Consider the following 22292-nt stretch of genomic DNA (forward strand, 5'->3'; position numbering starts at 1 on the left):
TGTGCTGGGACTGAAGATGTCCTAGCTAGGAAGGCAAGAGAGACAGTTTCTGGATTTTTAGAACATGGCCATTCACTGGGTTTTTCCTCTGTCAGAGAGCACTTAATAGTATTTCTCTGTGGGTATTGAAATTATCTCAAGGTAGTGAGATTAACCAGTCATCCAATTGCTGTCAGTCTCAAGAAGTTATTCTTACAGCAGTTCAGCTAGTTCATGTCTTTGAGTTCCTTACAGAAAATCTGAAATCCAGAATGAATTCATTTTATTAATTTAAAACAAGCAAAGATTCTGGAGGATGATGATATAATGCAGAGTTAGAGCCTAAACTTTACAGAATAACACTCATTAATATTACATAGTGTCAGGCTTACGTTTTATTTGGTGTATTTATTTTTATTTGTAGTGAAGATAGTGCTTTTCATCAATGTGACCTATAGAGAAAGCGTACTAAAAGTGTATGGAGCTGTACTAAATTCTGTTGCTGGTGGAGGTCTTTTAGGGTAATAAAAACTTACCTTTTTATCTGTTGTGGCCAGTGAATTAATGAGAACTGGCAATATGTCTACACTCAAGCCAGTAGATCCTGTTTTCAGTTTGCTATTTCTGTTTCCAGTATTTACTAATATATGGCAAATCATAATTGCAAGTAGATTGTGTAATGCCAAAAAGTCAGTAGAGCAAATGAGTTGTTTGCACTGGAGTTCATAATAAGCAGTGAAGTTAGGCTAAAATTACTTTTCCTGACAGCTTTCGAAGCATGCTATGATTTATTTTTAAATCAATGAGATTAACATTTATTCTTCTTGTTCTCCCTTTCCTTGACATTTTGTATGTATGTTGCAAGTATATGGAGGTGGGAGGAAACCATCTTATAATTATTAACAACATGATAGATAAAAATCAACAGCTCAGTAAAAAGACCAAAACAGTTATTTTAATTTGTTGGGTACATTCTTTTATTTTTGAGAACTTAAAAATGGTAGCTAAAATGAAGGTATTAAGGAATGATCTATGAAAAAATTTACTAGAATAATCTACAAGTAAACAATTCAAGAAATAAAGTTGCTGATAAAGTTTCAGATACTAATGTGATTTAGAGAACAATCAGTAACTGGGAAAGTTAACTGTGTTTTCATAACAAGCTGTGTCCTTTCCTGGTTCTGAAATAATATTTTCTTCATCTAGATATATTTGATAAGTTCAATTCAATGTGCAGTTAAGGGTTGAAATAACATATTAGGATTTGAGGAACTGGTTATCTTTGTTTATTCTTCCCATCCTCTTTCAGTCTGTGAATATAAATTAGGTTTGAGGCTGTTAGCCATACCAAAATCTCATAAGACAGGATGCTCAGAAGTTGTAAATTTTGTTAGCAACAGAGAATGTATGCCTTCTTAAATGTTAAATTTACAGTGCAGCACCTGCTTGGTTGAACTTAATTTTTCTTCTGTGTATCTGCTGTATTTAAGATGGTTCTACTTAAATTATTAATTAGTAACTTTCAAATAATATACATAAGATATATATTTTAGAAAATACTTAAAATTCTGGTTGAAATCTGTTTCATAGGGAATAAGAGTCAACTTGACACTAACTGTGATTAAAAAATGAGTAGTAATCACTTGGCAAATAAGTGATGGCTCTTTTATAATTTGCTAACGTCATTATGGAAAAGAATGGAAAAGGAAAAATTGGGACTTTAAATAATTAGCATAAAATAGTACCAAATTTTTTGTAAAGTCCAATGTAAAACAACCATGCCTCAGAATACTGAAATAAAAACAAAAGTAGCAGTGGTTACTTGTGTAAACCACTGTGTGAATTAAAAGTTTGCTGATTTTAATCAGAATTATAATTAGTGATTCAAATCACTGATTTAAATTGATCCACCCTGACTTTGCTATCTCTGATTCCTTGAGAAACAAATGTAAAATAGCATTGTTTTGGTACAGTATGAAAAGTTCAAATTTGTACCTGCCTGTGCAATGTTAATAACATCATGTCTAGCCATACCTAAGTTTGATTGTTCAGACAGTTTTACCAAAATGTAATTTTCAGGGAGTCAAATAGAGCCATGTTTCACAAAAGCTATTCCCAGAAGAGCTAAATGCCAAGGTAATCAATCATACAGTGTACTGTATCCTGTTGTTATGGATATAATACATTATTTATGCAGTGTAAAGATTTTTCAGATGTTGTTGAAGTGAACAGGCAAGCGAATGAACAACTGTAAGGTATAATATATCCTTAGCTGAAAATTGCAGTTTCCTAGGTTAAAATTTGTAAAGATGCCTTCAATGCTTACAACATGTTTGAGACTGATTTTCTGCAAGTAAGGACTTTCGGGGAGTTGAGAAGTCAGTTAGAAATCTATAATACGCTAATTATACCTGCAGATGAGTGCCAGATCTTCTACTCTTAGTATTTGTATACCACTTGTATTTCAATTACTAAACCCTAAAGTTGTTACTCAGTCACTGGAAATAGGGTAAACCACTTTGGCAGCAGTACAAAACCCAAAGACTGTTTGAGGTAGTACAGTGTGGGTTCCTCAATGAGCCATTGCATATGATCACGACTGATACATTTAATGAATATAATTAGGCACAGGCTTAGGCTTTTGATGGAAATTTGTCTCAACTTTCAATTTTCCCCTCACTGCATTATTTCAAACATTTTGTTCTTGTGCTGAGAATGAGATGATAGTCTTCTTCACCAGATTCATTTAATAAACTGCGATATTTGTACGAGAAGCCCTAAAAGACTGATAGAAAAGAGTACAGCAGTGCAAAAAAAATTGCTTCCATAAATGGCTACATATGAAAATGAGGGAGACCTTCTTCCCTTCTCCCTGTCAGATCTGGCAGCTTTTTCTAGTTGGTTTGCAGGAAAACGTGCAGTCGTACCTGCAGAGTAGTTTTCAAACTGTGATCTTGTTACACTCCCTGACTGAAGAGATCTGCAACTCAGGGACTTTCAGGGGCAAAGGTACAGCACTGCTGTACTTACTGTCCCGTGATAGATTTTTATCACTGTTACCTACCTGCTTTTTGAGCCCATGTAAACTCTTAACGCCTTCTGTATTCTTTGGTGAAACATTCATGGCTTTGGCACTTGCCACGTGAAGAGGTGTATTCGGGTGTTTAGCCATGCGTTCCCTAGTTTGCTGTTGTTGATTTAATTCCTCTATACCTGCTGCTAGCTCTTCTCCCTCTTTTTGGTGTTTTTCTACCTCCTTCTCAATCGGTTCCAGTGCCATTCTCATACCTTCTTACTCTACACCTTTCCTACTCTTTCCCATTTTCTAAATAGCTTCAGTCAGCTCTTCTCTCCACCATGGTTCTGTTTGTCATGACTCTGTCATCTCCATCAGATCCTCTCTCAATAGTCTTCCTCTCTTTGGCCCTCTCACCTTTGCCTTATGGTTCTTCCCTGTTCATCTTTGATTCCCACTTCCACACTGGCCTTTCCTACTTTTCAAGCTGCCACATTTCTTCATGTCCTTCTATTCATTTGCAATGTAGACATGTTTCAGTTCTACTCAATAGACATAATCTATCCTGTTCTTTAGCAATTGCTCTCTGATTTCCCTTACACAGCTCCTCTTCTCCAAGAGCCCTGACTTTTATCAGCCTTCCTCTCACTTGTTGGTCGTTCACTTGCCCTTTCCGTATCTGCTCCAATTTTTAGGGGGTTTGCAGATGTAACCACCCTCTGTTCTGGTGTCTGTCTTCTCTAGGAGTTCCTCCTTCATAATTTCAGGAATCTCATAGTCTTCAGTCTCCTTCTACGCCAATGTTTTGTACAGCTCTGCCTTTTGCTTTTTTCCTCCTCTTATCTGTGGAGAAACCCCGTCCATGAATACAAATTCATGTCTGTACTAATGAGTCTTATCTCAGTCTCTCTACTCCAGCTCTACCTTTCTGTCCAAATTAAAATCTTAGCTGACTTTTCATGGATGAGGCAATTCTCAAGAAAAAAGTTCAACCTTCTTTGCTATCTTCTTTCAAGTTCACTGTGGGTATCACAACTATCTCTCACGTTAGCCTATGCCTTAGTATTGCTATGGTCACTTTCTGGTGCTTAGCTAAATCCTTCTTAATCCTCCTTTTGTCCCTTCATTTTCCACAGATGACAAATTACATGCTTTCTCTTTCCTGAAGAGAACCCTTCTGTAGCTTCTGCCTGTACTAGCATTCCCCAACCCTATTGCACATGTGATACTACATTTTATCTCAATTCCCTGAGTAACACTAACTCTCAGCAATTATTCATAATGTTTGTTGGGGTTTTTTTCTTTAAAGTTGCTTTATGTTATTTTAGACCTGAAAAATTGTGTTCCTTTCAATTAGTTGGTCTTGCCTCATATAAGTCTTTCTTGTTCTTCCTACTTGACATTTCTACGACATGCCTTTCTTACTTGTTCATGTAGATAAAATTGTTATCAAGGGATATTATGATTTTCTGTCTCCTGGTGGATGGCTGCCAGTCTACCTTCATCCAGAATCCCCTTTGCAGCAATGCCTGTGGAAATACAAGGGCAGGTCTCCTGCTGTGTCATGCCCATTGCTCCTAATCTTCCCCAGGCAGCTTGCTTCCTTGACCTTCATCAGGCTGTACGCATCTGTTCTCTCATGTTTTCTGCTTAACCCTTATGCTCTTTAGGCCAGGAGTTGTCTTTTGCAAAGTTTTATAGAAAGGGATTCATGGCTTGGGAAGGTGGATTTGGCAACAACAAAAAAAATTAATAATAAATGACCCTGCAAGCGTGCAGCATCAGTCAGGTGCTTTCTGATTTACTGGTTACTTGTTTGCATGCTTGAACAAATATGAATCTATTGCTGCTGCTAAGTAGATCCTGAACGAAGGCAGACGAGGTCTTGTTCTCACAGCAAGCAATTGAGTCAGTGCCGTGAGCAGCAATGCTACTTCTGGTTTCTTTTCCTCAGTTCTGTATGTAGAAGCACCAGTAGCAGTTAAAATAACGTTAACTGCGAGGAATTAATTTGATTCATATTTTTCTCCCTGTAAATGTGCTATTTTAATACGTATTTTGTACAAGCATTTAGAGTATGTGACTTAAGCAGTGCAGTGAAAACATATGAAAGTCTTCTTGTAGGACAAGCACTTAATGCCATTGTTGCTGTTCCTTGTGTACTGAATACAAATCAGTTGTTTCAAGAAAAAGAGCAGAACTAACCAGTTTACAGAATTACATGCCTTAGGAGGTTTCCCTTCTGATTATTTCATGTCAGTGCTGCTGTTGATCTGTTCATTCTTGAAAAACAGATGTCACCTATCAAAGAGTGGTCTCTGCTCCCAGTCTCTGCTGTGAGTAGTGGTGGTGGTGGGACACCTCTGCTGCGTCACGGCAGAGGATGCAGTTCCTTCAGGCTTGTTCAAAAGTGCCAGAAAGCGATACAGAGAAAATTCTCTTGTGTAGGCACTGTCTCTGTGGACATATGCTGAGGTTCCCTGGAGAAGACTGATGTGTTGAAATGTTTGAACACAGAGACTACTTTGGAGAATTACTTTCTGTATTTGAGCTGACAGCTATGACTGCTGTGAACCTAAAAGTGGAGAGAAAGAGGGTGTAAAGAGACAGTCCAGGAATTATGTGTGGAGAATATAAATTCAAAAAGAGTGTTCTGCACTGTGGTTTTCTGGGTTTTTTTGAGAGTGCCTTAAACTTTTGGTCATGTCTGTTGGCATGCTTAATTCTCCCAAACTTTTTTACTCACTTCTTTTTATAAGGCACAGCAAATAAACCCCAATTTTTTTTTCCTGTACGACTTGTTTACTTGCAAGCAAAATGATACCTGACAACCTAGCATTAGAAAGATTTAAAAATAAAAATTGTTTAGACTTTACTAGTTTGAAGCATTTGCATTGTTAAATGTTTTAAATCAATTTTGTTTCAGACAGGGATTTTGGTGTGCATGGTAGCATCTCTGTCTAGCTGCTGGCATGACAGGCATGGGAACCTTTATACTTTGCTGGAGATGAAGCTACTACTCTGTTAACTCAAATGCCAGAGACTTTGTTTATGGTACTAAAGATCCTAGGTTTGATCTGTTATGCCAAAGAAACCAACTGTGTGCTCATGCCCATATTTCATTACACCAGAACTATTAGCTAAAATCAAGAGTATATGCAGTAGGTTAAACCCTTCTGCTTGTCAAAATTTAATATATTCCAGTGTGTATTTTGCTTCCAGTGCTGCCCACCTAGTAACTTAGTTTAAGTTGTATTTTCATGTCTGTAATATGAATTATATTTAAGCTAACAGTGTAGTTGTTTTATCCTGACCTTCCCACCAGAATTATATTAGTCTGCCTTTCTGTTAAAATCACATTGATAATTGTGGCTAGTAACAACTTGAAGAATCTTATCTTTACTATAAGTATTCCACATGGGTCTTCTAAGAGCAAATAAAAAAATGAAAAACATAAGGTCTATTATAATTCAAATGCAAATAAAAGCAAATACATTTATAAAAAAAGTCTTTGAGTAGATTTAGAATTTCTCAGCATTTTGTTTTGAAGTAGATGAGTTTGTAATTGTAAATTTACCAAATTATATTATCTTTCTCTATATGCATTCATTATGTTGCTATTAATACTGGTATGGACTACAAGTACTTTGTAAAGATCAAGTCTACAGATAAAACATATATTTACTACTGTGAAAATGACAGAAGCTTTACTGATATAAAAAAGCCAGAAGTGAATGTGTGGAAATTTCTACAGTTTTTGTGTTTTCAATAGTTCTGAACTGTGCTTGTGGCAGGAGCCATTTCCAGCACAAATTGCTTTGCTATAGTTACACAGCAAAGATTTGAATGTCAGTATATATGCATCAGTGTGTGCTAGTTTGGAACACAGGCTTACCTGTTCACTGACCATAAAATGTGGGTTATTTAGGAATGCCAAGAATGAAAATTAAGTATTTTCATGTACATTATTTGAGACCACTGGTAAAAGCAAGATTTGGCTGGCTGAACTAGGCTAATTGTATCATTTTAGATGTCAGATTGCTTAAAAAGAAATAAAGAATGACTGGATGAAATTGAACCTTGGTGTGACTGCTAGTGATTGGGAAGGGTGAATGATTTGAAGATGAAGCTAAGAGTTAACTGTCCCTTCTACTGAAAACCAAGAATGATATTCTATAAAGTGGCGTGAAAACCAGGAGCTATAGCTAACTCCTCCCAGAGCCTGAAGATCATTTAGATCATCTTAGTGCAAAGACTGTGTCTGTCTGACTGACCTGTAACATTGGTTTCTTCAGTTTTTGGTTACCAGCCTTTCTGGCCAGACCCATGGAACTTGGCCATTTCTTCTGAAACAGTTGACCCTGTTCATGTCCACATCATATCCTTTCTGTGGTGTGCCTTGAATGCATCTGTGTGCTTCAGACCAAGAGAACAGAAAGTCCTGCAACAGCAACCTGTTCTCTGCTCTTCCCACCCTTCTGTATATCACTTCCTACTTACCCATAAGAAGAAACAAACCTACGAGGAGTGGCAAAACCAATTGTGGAATGGATGTGTATGTCACTCATAAGAATTAATGTTCAGTGTTGATGCAGATGACAAAGGGCAGACAACAGGAATAAAGCTGGCATGACTTGGTCACAGTTCATGAAGGTTAACCTTAAACACCACTGCACATATCTTAGAAATGTGGTTGAAAGGTGGCCTTTCCCCTCTTAGCTTGCAAGATCCTTCCCTCAGTGAAAATTATGCTTTCTGTCTTTGGATTCAAAGGCTATTGATGAGCGTTAGATTGTATGGAGTGTAGTTCTCCAATTTTGGAATGGTTTAGGCAGTTCTTTGTATGTCAGATCAGTGAACACTTGGTTCACTCCACAGGCTCCCAGTCAGTTTTCAGTATCGTCTAAGGCTTTGGTCTTGATCTTCAAAGCAACTGTTGGATCAAACACCCCAGCTACATCAAAGGCTGTATTTCTATTTGTGAACTGTCAGAATAGCTGTGTTCCTTTGGGGCAATGTAGATGATGAAATATCAGAGCAACCATGCGTCAGCTGGGGACACTGTGTTGTGGGTGGGGGGTACAGGCTATGAAAAAAAACCCAACAGCGAGGCGATCAGGTGAATTCAGAGTGAGATGTTTTAAAGGAAATGCTGCAAAACCTCTCTGTGAATGTGTTCCATCATAAACATGATGCAGAAACAACTCCTATTTTTATCTGAAAAATAATTGTCAAAAAGAAGAAAATTAATAAAATTTGGAATGCTCTCAGATCATGAAAGGGATTATATTTTTAAATATCATTTTATATGAGCCATGGTATGCTAAATTTTTGAAAGTTATGTACCTGTGTAGGGTAACCTCCTAGCAGTATTTAAAGCTTACCTTTTCTTAGCATTAAAATCACAAACACCACTTACTGGGGAAGGCCATATTATTAGCAAAAGCTAAAGGGTGGCATAGCTCAAAAGGAACTGAATATCATGTAAGTATGACTGTTGATTCACTCAAATCAAGTCTGATCAACTTCTAAACAAACCTTAAAGGTCTTGTTTTTAGCTGATCAGAAATACTCCCCCACTGTGCTTTATAAAGTACAATGGACAGAAATGGTAGTGCCAAAACAATTATTTCTCCGCCCTCAACCTGGTTGCTAGGAGCTGATAAATCGCTTAAAGCGTTGAACATAAAAATTGCAACTCCAGACAATTTAATTGGATTAAAAAAACCCCAACAACTATTAAATTAGATACAAATTAAGTACCATAATAAATACCATAATAAATACATGTTCTGCAAATGAAATCTTGGAAAATACAACAATTTTACGTATGTGCAGGTTTTCATGGTATGTTTTTTCAGTTCTCCCTTTTTATCTGATGGTAATGGATCATTTTCAACGGAGTGCCTAATGCCCAGTGGAAATGAGACATCATTCTGCTATTTGGAAAATTTGAGTCCACTGAGTGTCTGTTTTCTTAAAAAGGTACATCAATTTCTTCATTTTAAGATTCTCTTAGCCTGCCTAACATATTTACCTGAGCTTCACCAGCCATTCATCCTTCTCTACAAAGAGAGGAAGTTGTCATCACATCTTGTAACAAAGACAACTAGAAGTTGAATTGGAGGTATTCTGTCGAGAAGCAGGGCAAAAGCTCTAGAGGAACCTGCCCTGTTTGCCTCATCTGTTGTATCTTTCCAAAATGACTATAGTAAGGTATAGTGTGATCATTGTTGACTTGGTACAGTGTGGAAAGTTGAAGGTAATGAGGTTTCCAAAACCTCCAGCACAGAAATTTTGCTAAATTTTTCTAAAATGTTGAGTTTGCATAAGAAGAATCTCCTTATGCCTCAGAGGGAGACTATGTGAATGCAGAAATGTTTTCAACTCAATGCCATGTTCAAACTGAAAGTCTTTGTGCAAAGTTTCTATGGAACTAGATTGCAAAATATGTGGGCCAATCTGGTATAAAAAAAAGAGAGAGCTTGTCACCCCTGAGCAGGATGAAAATAGCAATGTGATTGCCACTGAATCCTGTTCTCTTGACCGGCCTGATTTGATGTCTGAATGGGTTTCCTTCCACAGCTGAACTTTGTATTAAATACATACTCCAAAGCACATTGTTGCTAACCTTAGACATAAAGTACAAGTGGTCAAAATCTTGTCTTAGGTTAATCTCTTGTTTGATAGTGATGGCCTTAGGAAGGATCTAATCCTGAGTCTGTAAATTGCATCCTATTTGTATCTGAAGAACTTTTACAAGGGTTATCTTGAACTATGATTTTGCTTTTTTTCTCCAGCTCTTCTGGTGAGTAATGTGAAGTTAAGTCACAAGATTTCTTCTTCCTGACTGGCTGATATACATTTGAAGCAAGAGGGGAAAAAAAATGAGTTTCTATTGTTCAGCTGTGGATGATAAATGTTCATGTTCAAGTTTTTAACAATTTCAGGGTCTTACGAATATTTTAATGAATATGTAACCGGTGATACATATAAGAAATATGGCCTCATGATTCCTGATGAATTAAAGAGGCATCTTTGCCAATTATTTCTTTTCTTATAGTAAGCATTACCTTGCGCACATCTCTGCAAATTTTCTGCTGGCAAAAATGAATATGGATGTGTAATGAAAGCAAAGGTTTGACCTGTGTATGTGTAATTGTCTTATGTGTGCATGTATAAATGACAAAACTTAGGAAACAATGCAGTCTCAAGATTTTACTGACAACTGAGAATATGAATGAACAGCCCAAGTCTTAAAAGATGACTGCCAATAAATGTTAGTATTACAGAACTCTGTTGCATGGTGTCACACATGCATATTAAAAAATACTTTGTTCCATACAACAGCTTTGAATACTACTTCTCTTTTTTGTTTGTTTGTTTTTTTTAAAATATATAGTTGGTATGCACCAGTTGTATTGAAAGAATAGATGCAGTGGGAGGGACAAGTAAAGAGCAAATATTTAATGTTTAAAGAAATTGAAATAAACTATAATTTAATGCAGAATGCTTTTCAAATATGGTGTCGTGGTTTAACCCCAGCCAGCAACTAAGCACCATGCAGCCGCTCACCCACTTCCCCCCCACCAAGTGGGATGGGGGAGAGAATCAGAGAAAACAAAGTAAAACTTGTGGGTTGAGATAAGAACAGTTTAATAGGACAGAAAGGAAGAAAATAATAATGGTAATAATAAAATAATTGGAAGATGCAAAACAAGTGATGCGCAATGCAATTGCTCACCACTTGTTGACCGATGCCCAGTTAGTTCCCTAGCAGCAGTCCACACCCCCAGGCCAACTCCCCCCAGTTTATATACTGGCCATGATGTCACATGGTATGGAGTACCCCTTTAGCCAGTTTGGGTCAGCTGTCCTGGCTGTGTCCTGTGCCAACTTCTTGTGCCCCTCCAGCCTTCTTGCTGGCTGGGCATGAGAAGCTGAAAAATCCTTGACTTAGTATAAACACTACTTAGCAACAACTGAAAACATGAGTGTGTTATCAACATTCTTCTCATTCTAAATCCAAAACATAACACTATACCAGCTGCTAGAAAGAAAATCAACCCTATCCTAGCCAAAACCAGGACATATGGAAATTCATTAACAAAAAGGTGACCTTCAAAATAGTTTTCTGTCGAGTTAGTAGTGCTCTGTAGTATTGTACTAAGAGATGAGCTAGAAGATATTTTTCGTAAGCAAAAAAAAAAACTTCAAAAAACCCCACAAAACTAAAACCAACTTTGTTGTGAAGTAGCACCTCAAGTTCCTGGCAATCAACATGCTTTTCAGACAGTGGTTATGTTGCCTTAGGCAGTTTACAGTGCTGCTGAGTCTGATGATGCTTTTAGTGATTTTATATGCCCAGCTATACAACAGCGTTTACTAGTGTTTCAAAATAGTCAAGAACTAAATGTGTGTTTAGTATGTTTTTCTTCTGCCTTCTGCTTGCAAATCTGGCTTTTATCCCTTTCTTCTGCTTGCTTTCAGTGCACTGCAGACGTGTCACTGGACAAGCAATAAGGGACTTTTGCAGTGGTGACTAATCTTACCCTTCACCAGCTCATCTCCTTTCACTCACTCTATATGCAGATATAAAAGGGACCATTGGTATGGTTTTTGTTTGTTTGTTTTATTTTTATTTATTTTTATTGTGGTGAGGTCTGTGCACATAAGGACAGTGTTCTTTTAAAACCTGGTGATAGATGGAAATGGTGAAAAATCAGAACAAAAATGAACTTTAAATATTTAATGATGTGAAGTTATTCATAGAATGAAGGATCATTTAAATGAGTACTGTTTTGGAAACTCAGCTGTGATGTTGATTAGATATATAAACAAAGGATAGCGATGTCTTTAATTATAGTTTCTTTGCATTTGTTTTTGCTTTTCAACATAAATATGCATGGATCTAGGGTTCATGTTGCTTAGAAATACCTGTAAGCTTTTTGTTTGCATTTTTCTGTGCATATATAATTGCATATGCCCTCCAGTCGTCTGCTTTCTTTGTGCCTGTTAGCAAAATTTACAAAAGTGGTGCCATCAGTTCTGGACTGTGTGGGACAGAACCTGTATCTACAAAAGCAGTCAGCTTTATTATATTATCCAAGACTTTTATGGACCAGCACCTTCTGTGCCCTCTTTGTTAAGGAATTAGCGAGGCATTCCCAGACCCTGGGGAAATGTGCCAACGCCAGCAGCCCGTCCTGAGATGTGCTGTGGGGACGGAGGGAAGCTGGGCCCCAGAGGGGAGGGATGAGGGGGTCTGGGAGGAAGCCTGCAGAACATGCATCACTTGTGGTAGATGGCTGAAACTCCCTTAGAGCAGTTAATTCAGCTTAAGCAGCATTTTGGTTTTTAACTGCAAGGACACCCGGATGAGCTTTAAATCAGAGTATTTTCTGAAATACACCTTACAGCAGTGATTAATGTGTCCACAAGCTCATATCTCGCTGCCAGTGTGTTTCTGACAGACAGTAAAGCTTCATATTCCTTAAAAACTTGCTCTCAGATGACTGTTGATCAGTTGTTGCCCAAATCTCTCTTAGATTTGGTAGATTTAAGATATTGGGAAGGTAGAATTTGGATGTGAATCCTTGTGCTTCCTCTTTGAATAATATTTCTTCAACCTTTAACAAACAGCCTTGGAGGAGAGGACTGATGATGACAGAAATGATTCCATTTTCCTGCCTGTAATAGTGGTGGCCTTTGACTGCAGTTGAGGGCAATGGTTTTTGTTATGGCATCCCTATTAATGGGGTTGTGGCAAGTAACATGGACATGTTTGCTTGTCTTGTAACTCTCCATTTGTCACCTGCAGGTTGAAGAGGAAACAGTGGCCTTTCTTGCGAACAGTGGAAGTGAAGAAGAGTTTGATCCAAGTACTCTTCCAGATCCTGATAAATACAAAGATTCTGATGAAGAGCAGGATTCAGAAAGTGAAGACAGCTATAGGTATGTACACATCTTCCACGTTCATTTCGAAATGTTCATGTTTTTTAGAAACTGTTTTGTTTAGATGTTAGGAACTCATTTTATCATCCTCCTGCTCCCGGGACTTAGTATTTAAGTTTGTTTGTGAGGTAGGTGCTGAACAGAAATCTGTGCTAAGTCTATTTTCTCTTGTGAAGCTACATGAGAAAGATTTTTGAGTCAGTGGTGAAGGGATCTCGGTGAGACTGTTCCACATACATACAAAAATCTTGACTAATTCCTTGGAGGTTTCATGTGTTTCTGTGGTGGGTTGACCTTGGCTGGACACCAGGTACCAGTGGTACAAAGCCACTGTATTGCTCCCCTGCTTAGCTGGACAGGGGAGAGAAAATATAACAAAAGGCTCGTGGGTTGAGATAGGGACAGGGAGAGATCATTCACCAGTTACTGTCACAGGCAAAACAGACTTGACTTGGGGAAAAAGTAATTTAATTTATTGCCAATCAAATCAGAGTAGGGTAATGAGAAAATAAAAACAAATCTTAAAACACCTTCCCCCCACCTCTCCCTTCTTCCCAGGCTCAACTCCACTCCCAATTTTCTCTACCTCTTCCCCCCGAGCAGTGCAGGGGGATGGGGAATGGGGGTTGGGGTCAGTTCATCACACATTGTCTCTGCTGCTCCTTCCTCCTCAGGGGGAGGAGGACTCCTCACACTCTTCCCCTGCTCCAGCATGGGGTCCCTCCCATGGGAGACAGTCCTTCATGAACTGCTCCCACGTGGGTCCCTTCCACGGGCTGCAGTCCTTCAGGCACAGACTGCTCCAGTGTGGGTCCCCTGCAGGGTCACAAGTCCTGCCAGAAAACCTGCTCCACCGTGGGCTCCTCTCTCCACAGATCCGCAGGTCCTGCCAGGACCCTGCTCCAGCGCGGGCTTCCCACGGGGTCCCAGCCTCCTTCAGGCATCCCCCTGCTCCAGCGTGGGGTCCTCCACAGGCTGCAGGTGGAGATCTGCTCCCCCGTGGACCTCCCTGGGCTGCAGGGGGACAGCCTGCCTCACCGTGGTCTTCCCCACGGGCTGCAGGGGAACCTCTGCTCCGGCGCCTGGACCATCTCCTCCCCCTCCTTCTTCACTGACCTGCGGGTCTGCAGGGCTGTTTCTCTCACATTTCTCACTCCTCTCTCCGGCTGCAGTTGCTGTTCTGCAGGCTTTTTCCCCTTCTTAAATCTGTTATCCCAGAGGCGCTACCACCATCGCTGATTGGCTTGGGCTTGGGCTTGGCCTTGGGCAGCAGCGGGTCCATCTTGGAGCTGGCTGGCATGGGCTCTATTGGACATAGGGGAAGCTTCCAGCAGCTTCTCACAGAAGCCACCCCTGTAGCTCCCCTGCTACCAAAACCTTGCCATGCAAACCCAATACAGTTTCAGAAATGCATTTCTCTACTGTCACATTACAGGTTCTGTTTGAAAGGAAAAACGTTGAAGTCATTTGAGGATTTGGATGAGCTCTCTGTACCTGCGCTGTATTAAACAAACTTGTGCATGGTGAAACTTCATAAGTTTTATCATTCAGTGTTGTTCAGACTCTTCAACACTACAAATGAAGTGGAACCTGTGTTAGAAATAAATATATAATAAAATTAACAATGCTAAACTTTTCTTCTTAATTAAAAACAGTGCTTTTAATTATATAAACCAAAAGATTTTGTTTCTTGTAGTTTAATAGAAAAGCACAGGGTGGGGATGAGGATCCATAGTTGATGGCAACATAAGGAGGGATACTGCATGAAGTCCTGTGTGGTTTTTGTCATTGGCTTCACCACAGGAGGTCCACCTGTTTGTTCCTGACAAACAGCCTATCATGTAACAGATTCAGAAACATGATCTTGATACTTAAATGGGAGTATGGATCTTTATTTTGCTCTCTTCTAGATGCTCTCTTCTAGGTTCATAAATCTCTTGCTTTTCACGTCTGAATCAGCTAAATCCTAGTGGCTAGATTGTCCCTAGCCCTGTGTCACTGCATGTTGTGGGTGCACTATGTAGGACTGGGTGTTGGGACGTGGATTTAAGGACTGGATAGCCTTAAGTTAACAGGCTGGTGACTGTGTCCCCTGTAGCCTGTTCACCAGCGTGTTGGTCAATAGAACTGACAAAGATGGGAGAAATGGATTGCTTTTTCTGAGCAGCAGTAAATTGCCGCTCCTTTGTGCAAGGGGGAGAAAGAGGGTGACTATAAGACAATCACAGTTCCTGCTAGTTTTCACTTCCCTAAGCTGATTCAGTATCTCCACTCCATGTAAAATGAATGAAAAAGCTGTGTAAAACATCAATACAGCTTCCTAAAAACAAGCAGAAAATGAGACCCATCATTCTTAAACAAGATTCTTCCAGTTCCTTCTGTATTTATGACTGCTTGACTGTGCCCATCAGCTTTTGGTGGGAGAAGCAGCATAGTTTGTTAAGTTCTTTTTTAATGAAGTTTAAGATTTGGTATTTATTGGGGAGGGCTATCTAAGAGGATTTTTAGGTTGCTTTTCACATGTTACTAGAGTTGAAATATATCTGCCCATTTTTGAAACAGGCATCCTATAGTGGTATTTGTATATTGCTTGTAGTGGAACCGGGTTAATGCAATGAAACTTTATTCTCAGCTTCCCCCAGGTAACATCAGTAATATGGTTAATACTGTCTTTTAATATATGAGATACTGATGAGTAAAACTTGGATATAAGGCAGCGATTTGAGCTAGAGGATCCTGTAAACCCCCATTTTATTGGAAGGGGCCATCTCTGTTTGGTCTAATATTAACTATGAGACAAGGACCAGAAGAAAAGTGTATTTAGCAACTCTTCGTTTATGTAGGACAGTAACGGAGGTGCCAAGAGAAGTATTTCAGGATACTAACGTTTCTCCATCTGGAACCATAGCAGTGCTGGTTCTGTCATTTTGCCTTTGAGAGCAAATTCTGAGCTGACTTCTGTAGTAAGGCTTTGCTGCAGGTAACAAAGTAGAGGGGGAGTATTGATAGGTTTTGATAGTTTGTTTCTTGGAAGAAGTAAAACCAAGAGTTTATTGAAAAAATCTGAAGTAAAGTTTTGGTAAGTGCTTGGACACTGAGCAACACTTGCCTTGTTTCTTGGTGTGTACGTTGCTGCTGAAGGACAGATTCCTGGAATCCATTAAGCTGATGGACAACTGAGCTGGTGGGAAGGAGTTACCAGCAACCAGGTATAGGAAACCTAGTGTCACAACACTACCTGTTAAATATTTAATTACTTCAGGCATTTCCTAATTACTGCTAAATTGTTGCATACTTCCTGTAGGAAAAAGGTGGAGTTTTAGTGCAGCATTTCTTAAACATGATCTTGCATTATTTCAACTTGTAGCCTTAGCTAGGCTTAGCTGTCTTGACAATACAATGTTTTGTAGCATAATTACTTAATAAGTATTTTGAAAAAGTTATGGGCTCAGTCAGTTTAAAATTGGGAATTTTGTCTAGTTTACTTTTGGTATCATTAAATAACCATTTATTTAGGGAAGATCACTTCTGTCTTTTTTTATGTATTCATACATCACTTTTTGTATTGATCCTTTCCCCAAAGATGTCAGCTAGACTCAAGATTAGCTAAGCTTTAAGAATAAAAGTTGACAGAGATGGACAGATTTTTGGTAATCAGTGCAGATTTTTTTGGAATTGATGGCTGATCTGGCCCCCTGGAGTCAGAGCGTCTGCTCTCAAGGAGGGCTAAGACTCAAAGAAGGTCTAGGGCCTTGGTCATTTCCCCTTCCTGTGAAGTAGGTTGGAAAAGAAAGAACATACAAAAAAGGAAAACAGGAATGTAGTAATAATTTCTGACAAAGTATTTTCCTCAGCAAATCTCAAAACAATTTACAAAGGAGGTCAGTATGCTTTTTGTAGGCAGGAATGTTGAGTCACGTAGGAACTAGTCCTAAGATCATGACAGTGACACAGGTCTGGGGATAAAATTCAGGCACGCAGAGGACCCATTGAGTGCTCTGTCCACTAGACAGCATTCCCTTTGAAACTACAATTAATCACATGTGGTAGCTGATTTTTTGAAATATTTTTCTTGTTTTCAGTATGCCAGGTTTGCACATGTGAATTTAATACCACACAGACACAGTTTAATCCTTTTTGGTTTTCCATTTTGTTGGACTTGTCCTTACTTGAGTTACTTTTTTTCAGGGAATATTTTCTTGGAACTTTGATGTCTACAGTATTTCAGTTATCCCAAGGAGATTAGTCTTGAATGTAATTTGTACTGAAGAGAGGAACTTTGAGCACAAAAAATACACAATATATATATATGATTCAACTGGAGTTGAGATACGGATTTTTTTCTGCCATGTATTAAGGCTCGTCAGGTTTTAGTATACCGAGTGTACTTTAAATATGTTGTTTGGACTATGTTTGGAGGTGACTTTAGAATAAAGTGCAACTTTAGAACATTTTCCATGTGATACACTGCTATTTACATTGTTATCTGTGTACTTAAAATACAACTTAAAATCTAGGAATGTTTTACCAATGAAATTTCCTATTTTAAATTATGAATTTTGCCTTGAGCCTGGCAAAGGATCATTTATTTGGAAGGTTGGATTTTATTTGGTTTTTGGAACTTAGTCATGTGTGGAAGCTAAGTTGTCTAAAAATCATATTTCAGATTTGGAACAAGAGATGCCAAGGCTCATCAAATAAAACACGTATTATAATTTCTTTAAGATGATATATGGATTTAAGATCTTCTACGTGTTTGAAAATGTAGTTGATGGCCATTTAAAATCTCAACATTATTCAGTTCTTGAAAAGGCGGTCTTGCAAATGAACTGTTAAAACATAAATTTTGTCACGATTTTCACATGCAATATCGGCACATTTTGGCCATGCAAACCCTGCTGACTTAGAGTTACCTTTTTTTGGCATTCATTTTATGTTGCAATTCAGTTTTGCTTCCTTAAGTAAAATTTTTGTGTAAATTTGTCATGTCCATTTAGTGCTTTGGGGGTTATAATCAGGCTGGGTCACTTTTTTGGTAGCAGTTTGGGCGTTTAAGCTTTCCCTGGCTGGAGCAAGACATTCTTGGAGTAACAAATATGTTGTTACTCAAGAACTGCCATCACTTGAAGCTTCATAACAAGCCTCTGTCAACTTCAGGACACAGTACTGGTCTCAATTGTTTGCCCTGAATTTCAGTTGACTTTTTAATAATAGGAAGGGTCCTTAACTGCCTCCAAGGGGATTTTTAAAGGTTTTTGTTCATTTTTCCATCTTTACCCAGTCAGACTGAATACTTTCTTGCTTTTCAGTCTTGTCTGTGTTTGCTGGAGGACTAGGGCAATGGATAGTAGATGTTTTCTGCCTTTGTTACAAAGGCAAGAGGACTGAAATTTGGAAAGTGAGTCAAATTGCTTCAAGTTCTTCTCCAGCATTTAAGCTGAATGGGAGTTAACAAGGACCCAAAGAGCAGTTTCAAACAGCCTAGCTAGACCTGGCTTTCAGAGCTTTCTAGAAGAGGCCACATCAGTTTAGGCACTGCTCTGATTGGAAAAGTACTATAGATAAACCTTCAACATCAAAGACCACAATTTTGAGTTTATTATGATCAGCAATTTCCAGAAGCAGATATCAGAGACACTGGTATTGTATTATATCATAGCTGGGGACAGGCTGGAAGTGGATTTTTCAGTCATTGCTAAGGATAGTAATTAAATTGAAGTGAGTGGTGAGAACAGCCAGGGCAGGTATACAAAAGGAAGAGGAGAGTGAAAAACTGTGGGATGCTCACGAGGGCAAGAGCAGTGGGCAACAACGTACTGATAGGTTTGGAAGATGGCAGGGTCCAGGACAAAATTACATTTGTAGAAGTGCCTGAAAGGAGTGTATCAGAATTAAGAGCCATTGATGGCTCTGGTGTGCAGCACAGCATGTGGCAGTTAATCCTGTCCTGGCTTGGGCCTGCCTGGGGAGCATCAGTCCTGTCTTCACAGGCTAAATGGATTTGGCCAGGGTGCGGGCTTAAGTAGTGACACATGATTGTTTGTATTGTCCACAACTGCTGTGACTTCAGATGGTGCCAACTAGAGCTCTTCTGGGCAACATCCCAGTGTATTTTGTTGCAGTAGGACAGGCCAAGGACTGTTTCCAGTAGGCAGTGTTGATGAAGCCACGTTTCTTTAGGTGTGCGTGGGTGAAAAATGCAGTGGTCTGTTCTCTAGCTCTGAAGTCAGTTTTGGGGCTCAGTGTAGGTATGTCTGGAGGCTTGTGAGGTGCTCTGAGCACCTCTTAGGAGGCTTTTGTGAAAACAGAGGCACAACCGAAAGAGGAAGATGCAGTGAAGGAAATTAATTTAGGGCTGGAAAAAGAGGAAATCAAGAAAAGCAAGAGAATTTGGATGACCACTAAGCCTTTGGGTAAAGGAAAGTGTTAGCTGAAGAGGCTGGTGGTGAGCATAAGGCCATGGAGAAGTGGCATTGATTTTGCATGAGGGAGAAAGAGGTGGAGGGGATGTATGCATGAAAGGAGGAGGGAGGATGATGAGGATCTGGTGCGTCAAGAAGAATAAATACGAGAATAGGCAAGAAATCTTGCTGCCAGTGGGAAAGAGGGGTTTTCTGTTAAATCAACACTCATGCCTCATGCACCTCTCTTAGAGCTGTCTCTGAATTGTATGATGAGTTGCTCTTGGGACTGGGAAATACTGACCTCATGATTTTAACAAAAACAAATCAGCCAAGAGTAGCACACAGTGAAATTAGGTTTAGAGATTAGAAAATACAACTCTATTCTGTTTTATATTTCTAAAATTCAGGGATTTTCCTCAAAGTGTTGGATTAAAATAGAAGTATGTTGGGCTACGCTAGCTGCTACTTGCTTTAAGGGGGGAAAAATGCTTCTAAAAGGGATAATGCAAACCAAGTGTGTGAGACCTAGGGCATCTTCCTTCAACAGTCTTTAGAAATAGACCATCTATCCATGGTTTAAGGAGTCAAAAACATTGTTAATCTTTTCTCCCACCCCCCCAGCATTTTTTTTTTAAATTGGGGGAGCTATACAAATCATGAGTTAAATTTTCCTTTGAATAAAATTCCCTTCCAGCCATACCTCTCTGAGCAAAGTAATTAATGACTCCAAGCATGTAATATGAGATTAGTTTTTGTATATCTAGCAACATTCATCATATTTGGTTTAAGGCTATCAATGTAAATTGTTAATGAGGTGAAAAATTTAAGTGTATCAAATAGGGTGGAAGAAAAGCAGCTGGATTTCTTAAATACTTATTTTGCAGTCAAATTGAGTTTCTGATATTTCTAATCCCTCAATCTCTTTAAATAAAAATATTGGGGAAGAACACGGTTATGATTGACCTCATTGTTACCTTCTTTAAATCTTTAATACGTGCAACTGATTGCATTAACTCTTACATCAGCATGGAAAAGATCTTGGACATGAGGGGAAAGGAGAAATGTCTTAGTTCTGGTACTGTTTCGTTTGTGATTTTATGGCCAGTCACCAGCTGACAGGTGTGCAAGTCAGCAGTCAGTGCTGCTTGGTTGTGTACCTTTATTTATAAAAATTATGGGCAAAATGCAGTTTCTTATACCTTCGTCTTATACCAGGATGCTGATGTTGACCTGCTAAGTTTTATGTGATTCTTGGTGCAGTTGACATTACATTGTCTTTTGAGGTGATTCATCTGCGAATCATGGTGCTCCCCCTAATGTGTATTATTCAGGTCATATCAATGCCTTTGTGAAGGTCAGAAGTTAATGTTGTGATGGCCAGAAAAGCACCATAAGACAGACATTGTAAAAAGTCTTTGTTTAAGGGCTTGATCATGCTGTTTAGCTGCAAAATTGGACATTGAGGCATTGGATTGCTGTTGATAGAGATGTGATATTCTTATGCCATGAAAGTCTTTATTAATAGTTATACTGTAGCTCACTATATGAAATGGACCTGGTGGTAGAATTTCCTAGTGAAATTTGGTAACCTATGCTCTGCAGGTCAAACTTGTCAGCTACAGAAATTACCTTAAAAAAAAAAAAAAAGAAAAAAATATAGTATGTCATCAGCAAGTGCCTGTGTGAATGAAGGAGAGACGGGATGAGTATTTACTGAAACTCTGCAGTTCAGAAATTAGCTATCAACAATTAGAAGAGGATAGTGGTCACACAAAAGAAAAGGAGGAACAGATTTGAAGAATGTCAGTGTCAGATGAAGCTGAGGAGGAGTGAATGGATGCAAGGGTTAGGTAGATGGTTAGCTGCATCTCCAAAGGCAGCAGCACATTTCAGAGAAGGTTAAGCCTCTGACAGGGGGACATACAGCAAATCAAAATGGTTTCATTGAAGCCACGGTCACCTCCAGCTGGAGCAGTTTCGACCCAGAGCAGTGATATTTGATCCATATGAGAATCAACCCCTGAATGATTTCAGTTTTCAGACGAGTGTATAAAGATAAGCTACAATTGCTTAGCCCAAATACACTGAATGGAAACTCCAGTGGTTCAGGGCTGGGTCAGGTACTGCTGCTTTATGGTCAGCAATGTCTGTGACAGGAATGGAGAAGGAAAGTGCTGTTACAGCTTCAGACATCTGATTGGAGTCCACTGCCACTTGTCCACTAGATCCTTTAGAAAGTAAAGGTGACTTCAGAGCAGAAGCAAGATGTTGATGGCTGTTTTGAGTGCTTTTTCCTGTCAAATCTTCTGTAAACTTTCTGTGCAATAGTAAGAAATATTAAGCATACTCTCTTGCTGCTCTGGTTTCCATTTAAATTCTTTTTTCTTCTAGATTCTGGTACTTCGGCTCCAAGACACAGTTGTCTTTTACTCTTAGTACTACTACACTGGTATTTCATTACAAGTAGATTATTCATCCCTTTTCCTGCAATTGTTTTTTATAAATCTAGTTTTAGAGCTGTTTTGATTTACATCAGTGGAATGGCCAGCAAGGGAGTCATAGATTCATAGAATCGTTTAGGTTGGAAAAGACCTTTAAGATCATTAAGTCCAACCATTAACCTATCACTGCAAAGTCCACCACTAAACCATGTCCCCAAGCACCACATCTACAGGTCTTTTAAATACCTCCAGGGATGGTGACTCAACCACTTCCCTGGGCAGCCTGTTGCAATGTCTGACAACACTCTCAGTAAAAAAATTTTTCCTAATATCCAATCTAAATCTCCCTTGCCGCAACTTGAGGCCATTTCCTGTTGTCCTATCGCTTGTTACTTGGGAGAAGAGACCGACCCCCACCTCACTACAACCCCCTTTCAGGTAGTTGTAGAGAGTGATAAGGTCTCCCCTCAGCCTCCTTTTCTCCAGACTAAACAGCCC

The 22292-nt window shown here is 39.1% G+C and overlaps 1 protein-coding gene across 1 annotated transcript in view; it reads left to right on the top strand.

The window, feature by feature from the left end:
• Nucleotides 1-22292, top strand: part of DDX10 (DEAD-box helicase 10) — a 194397-nt gene that overhangs the window by 166532 nt on the left and 5573 nt on the right. Inside the window, exon 17 of the mRNA XM_052813079.1 lies at nt 12816-12949. Coding sequence (XP_052669039.1) covers nt 12816-12949 — 134 coding nt within the window. The remainder of the gene's footprint in view (nt 1-12815; nt 12950-22292) is intronic.

Source organism: Harpia harpyja, chromosome 17 (assembly GCF_026419915.1).
Source record: "Harpia harpyja isolate bHarHar1 chromosome 17, bHarHar1 primary haplotype, whole genome shotgun sequence".
NCBI lineage: Eukaryota > Metazoa > Chordata > Aves > Accipitriformes > Accipitridae > Harpia > Harpia harpyja.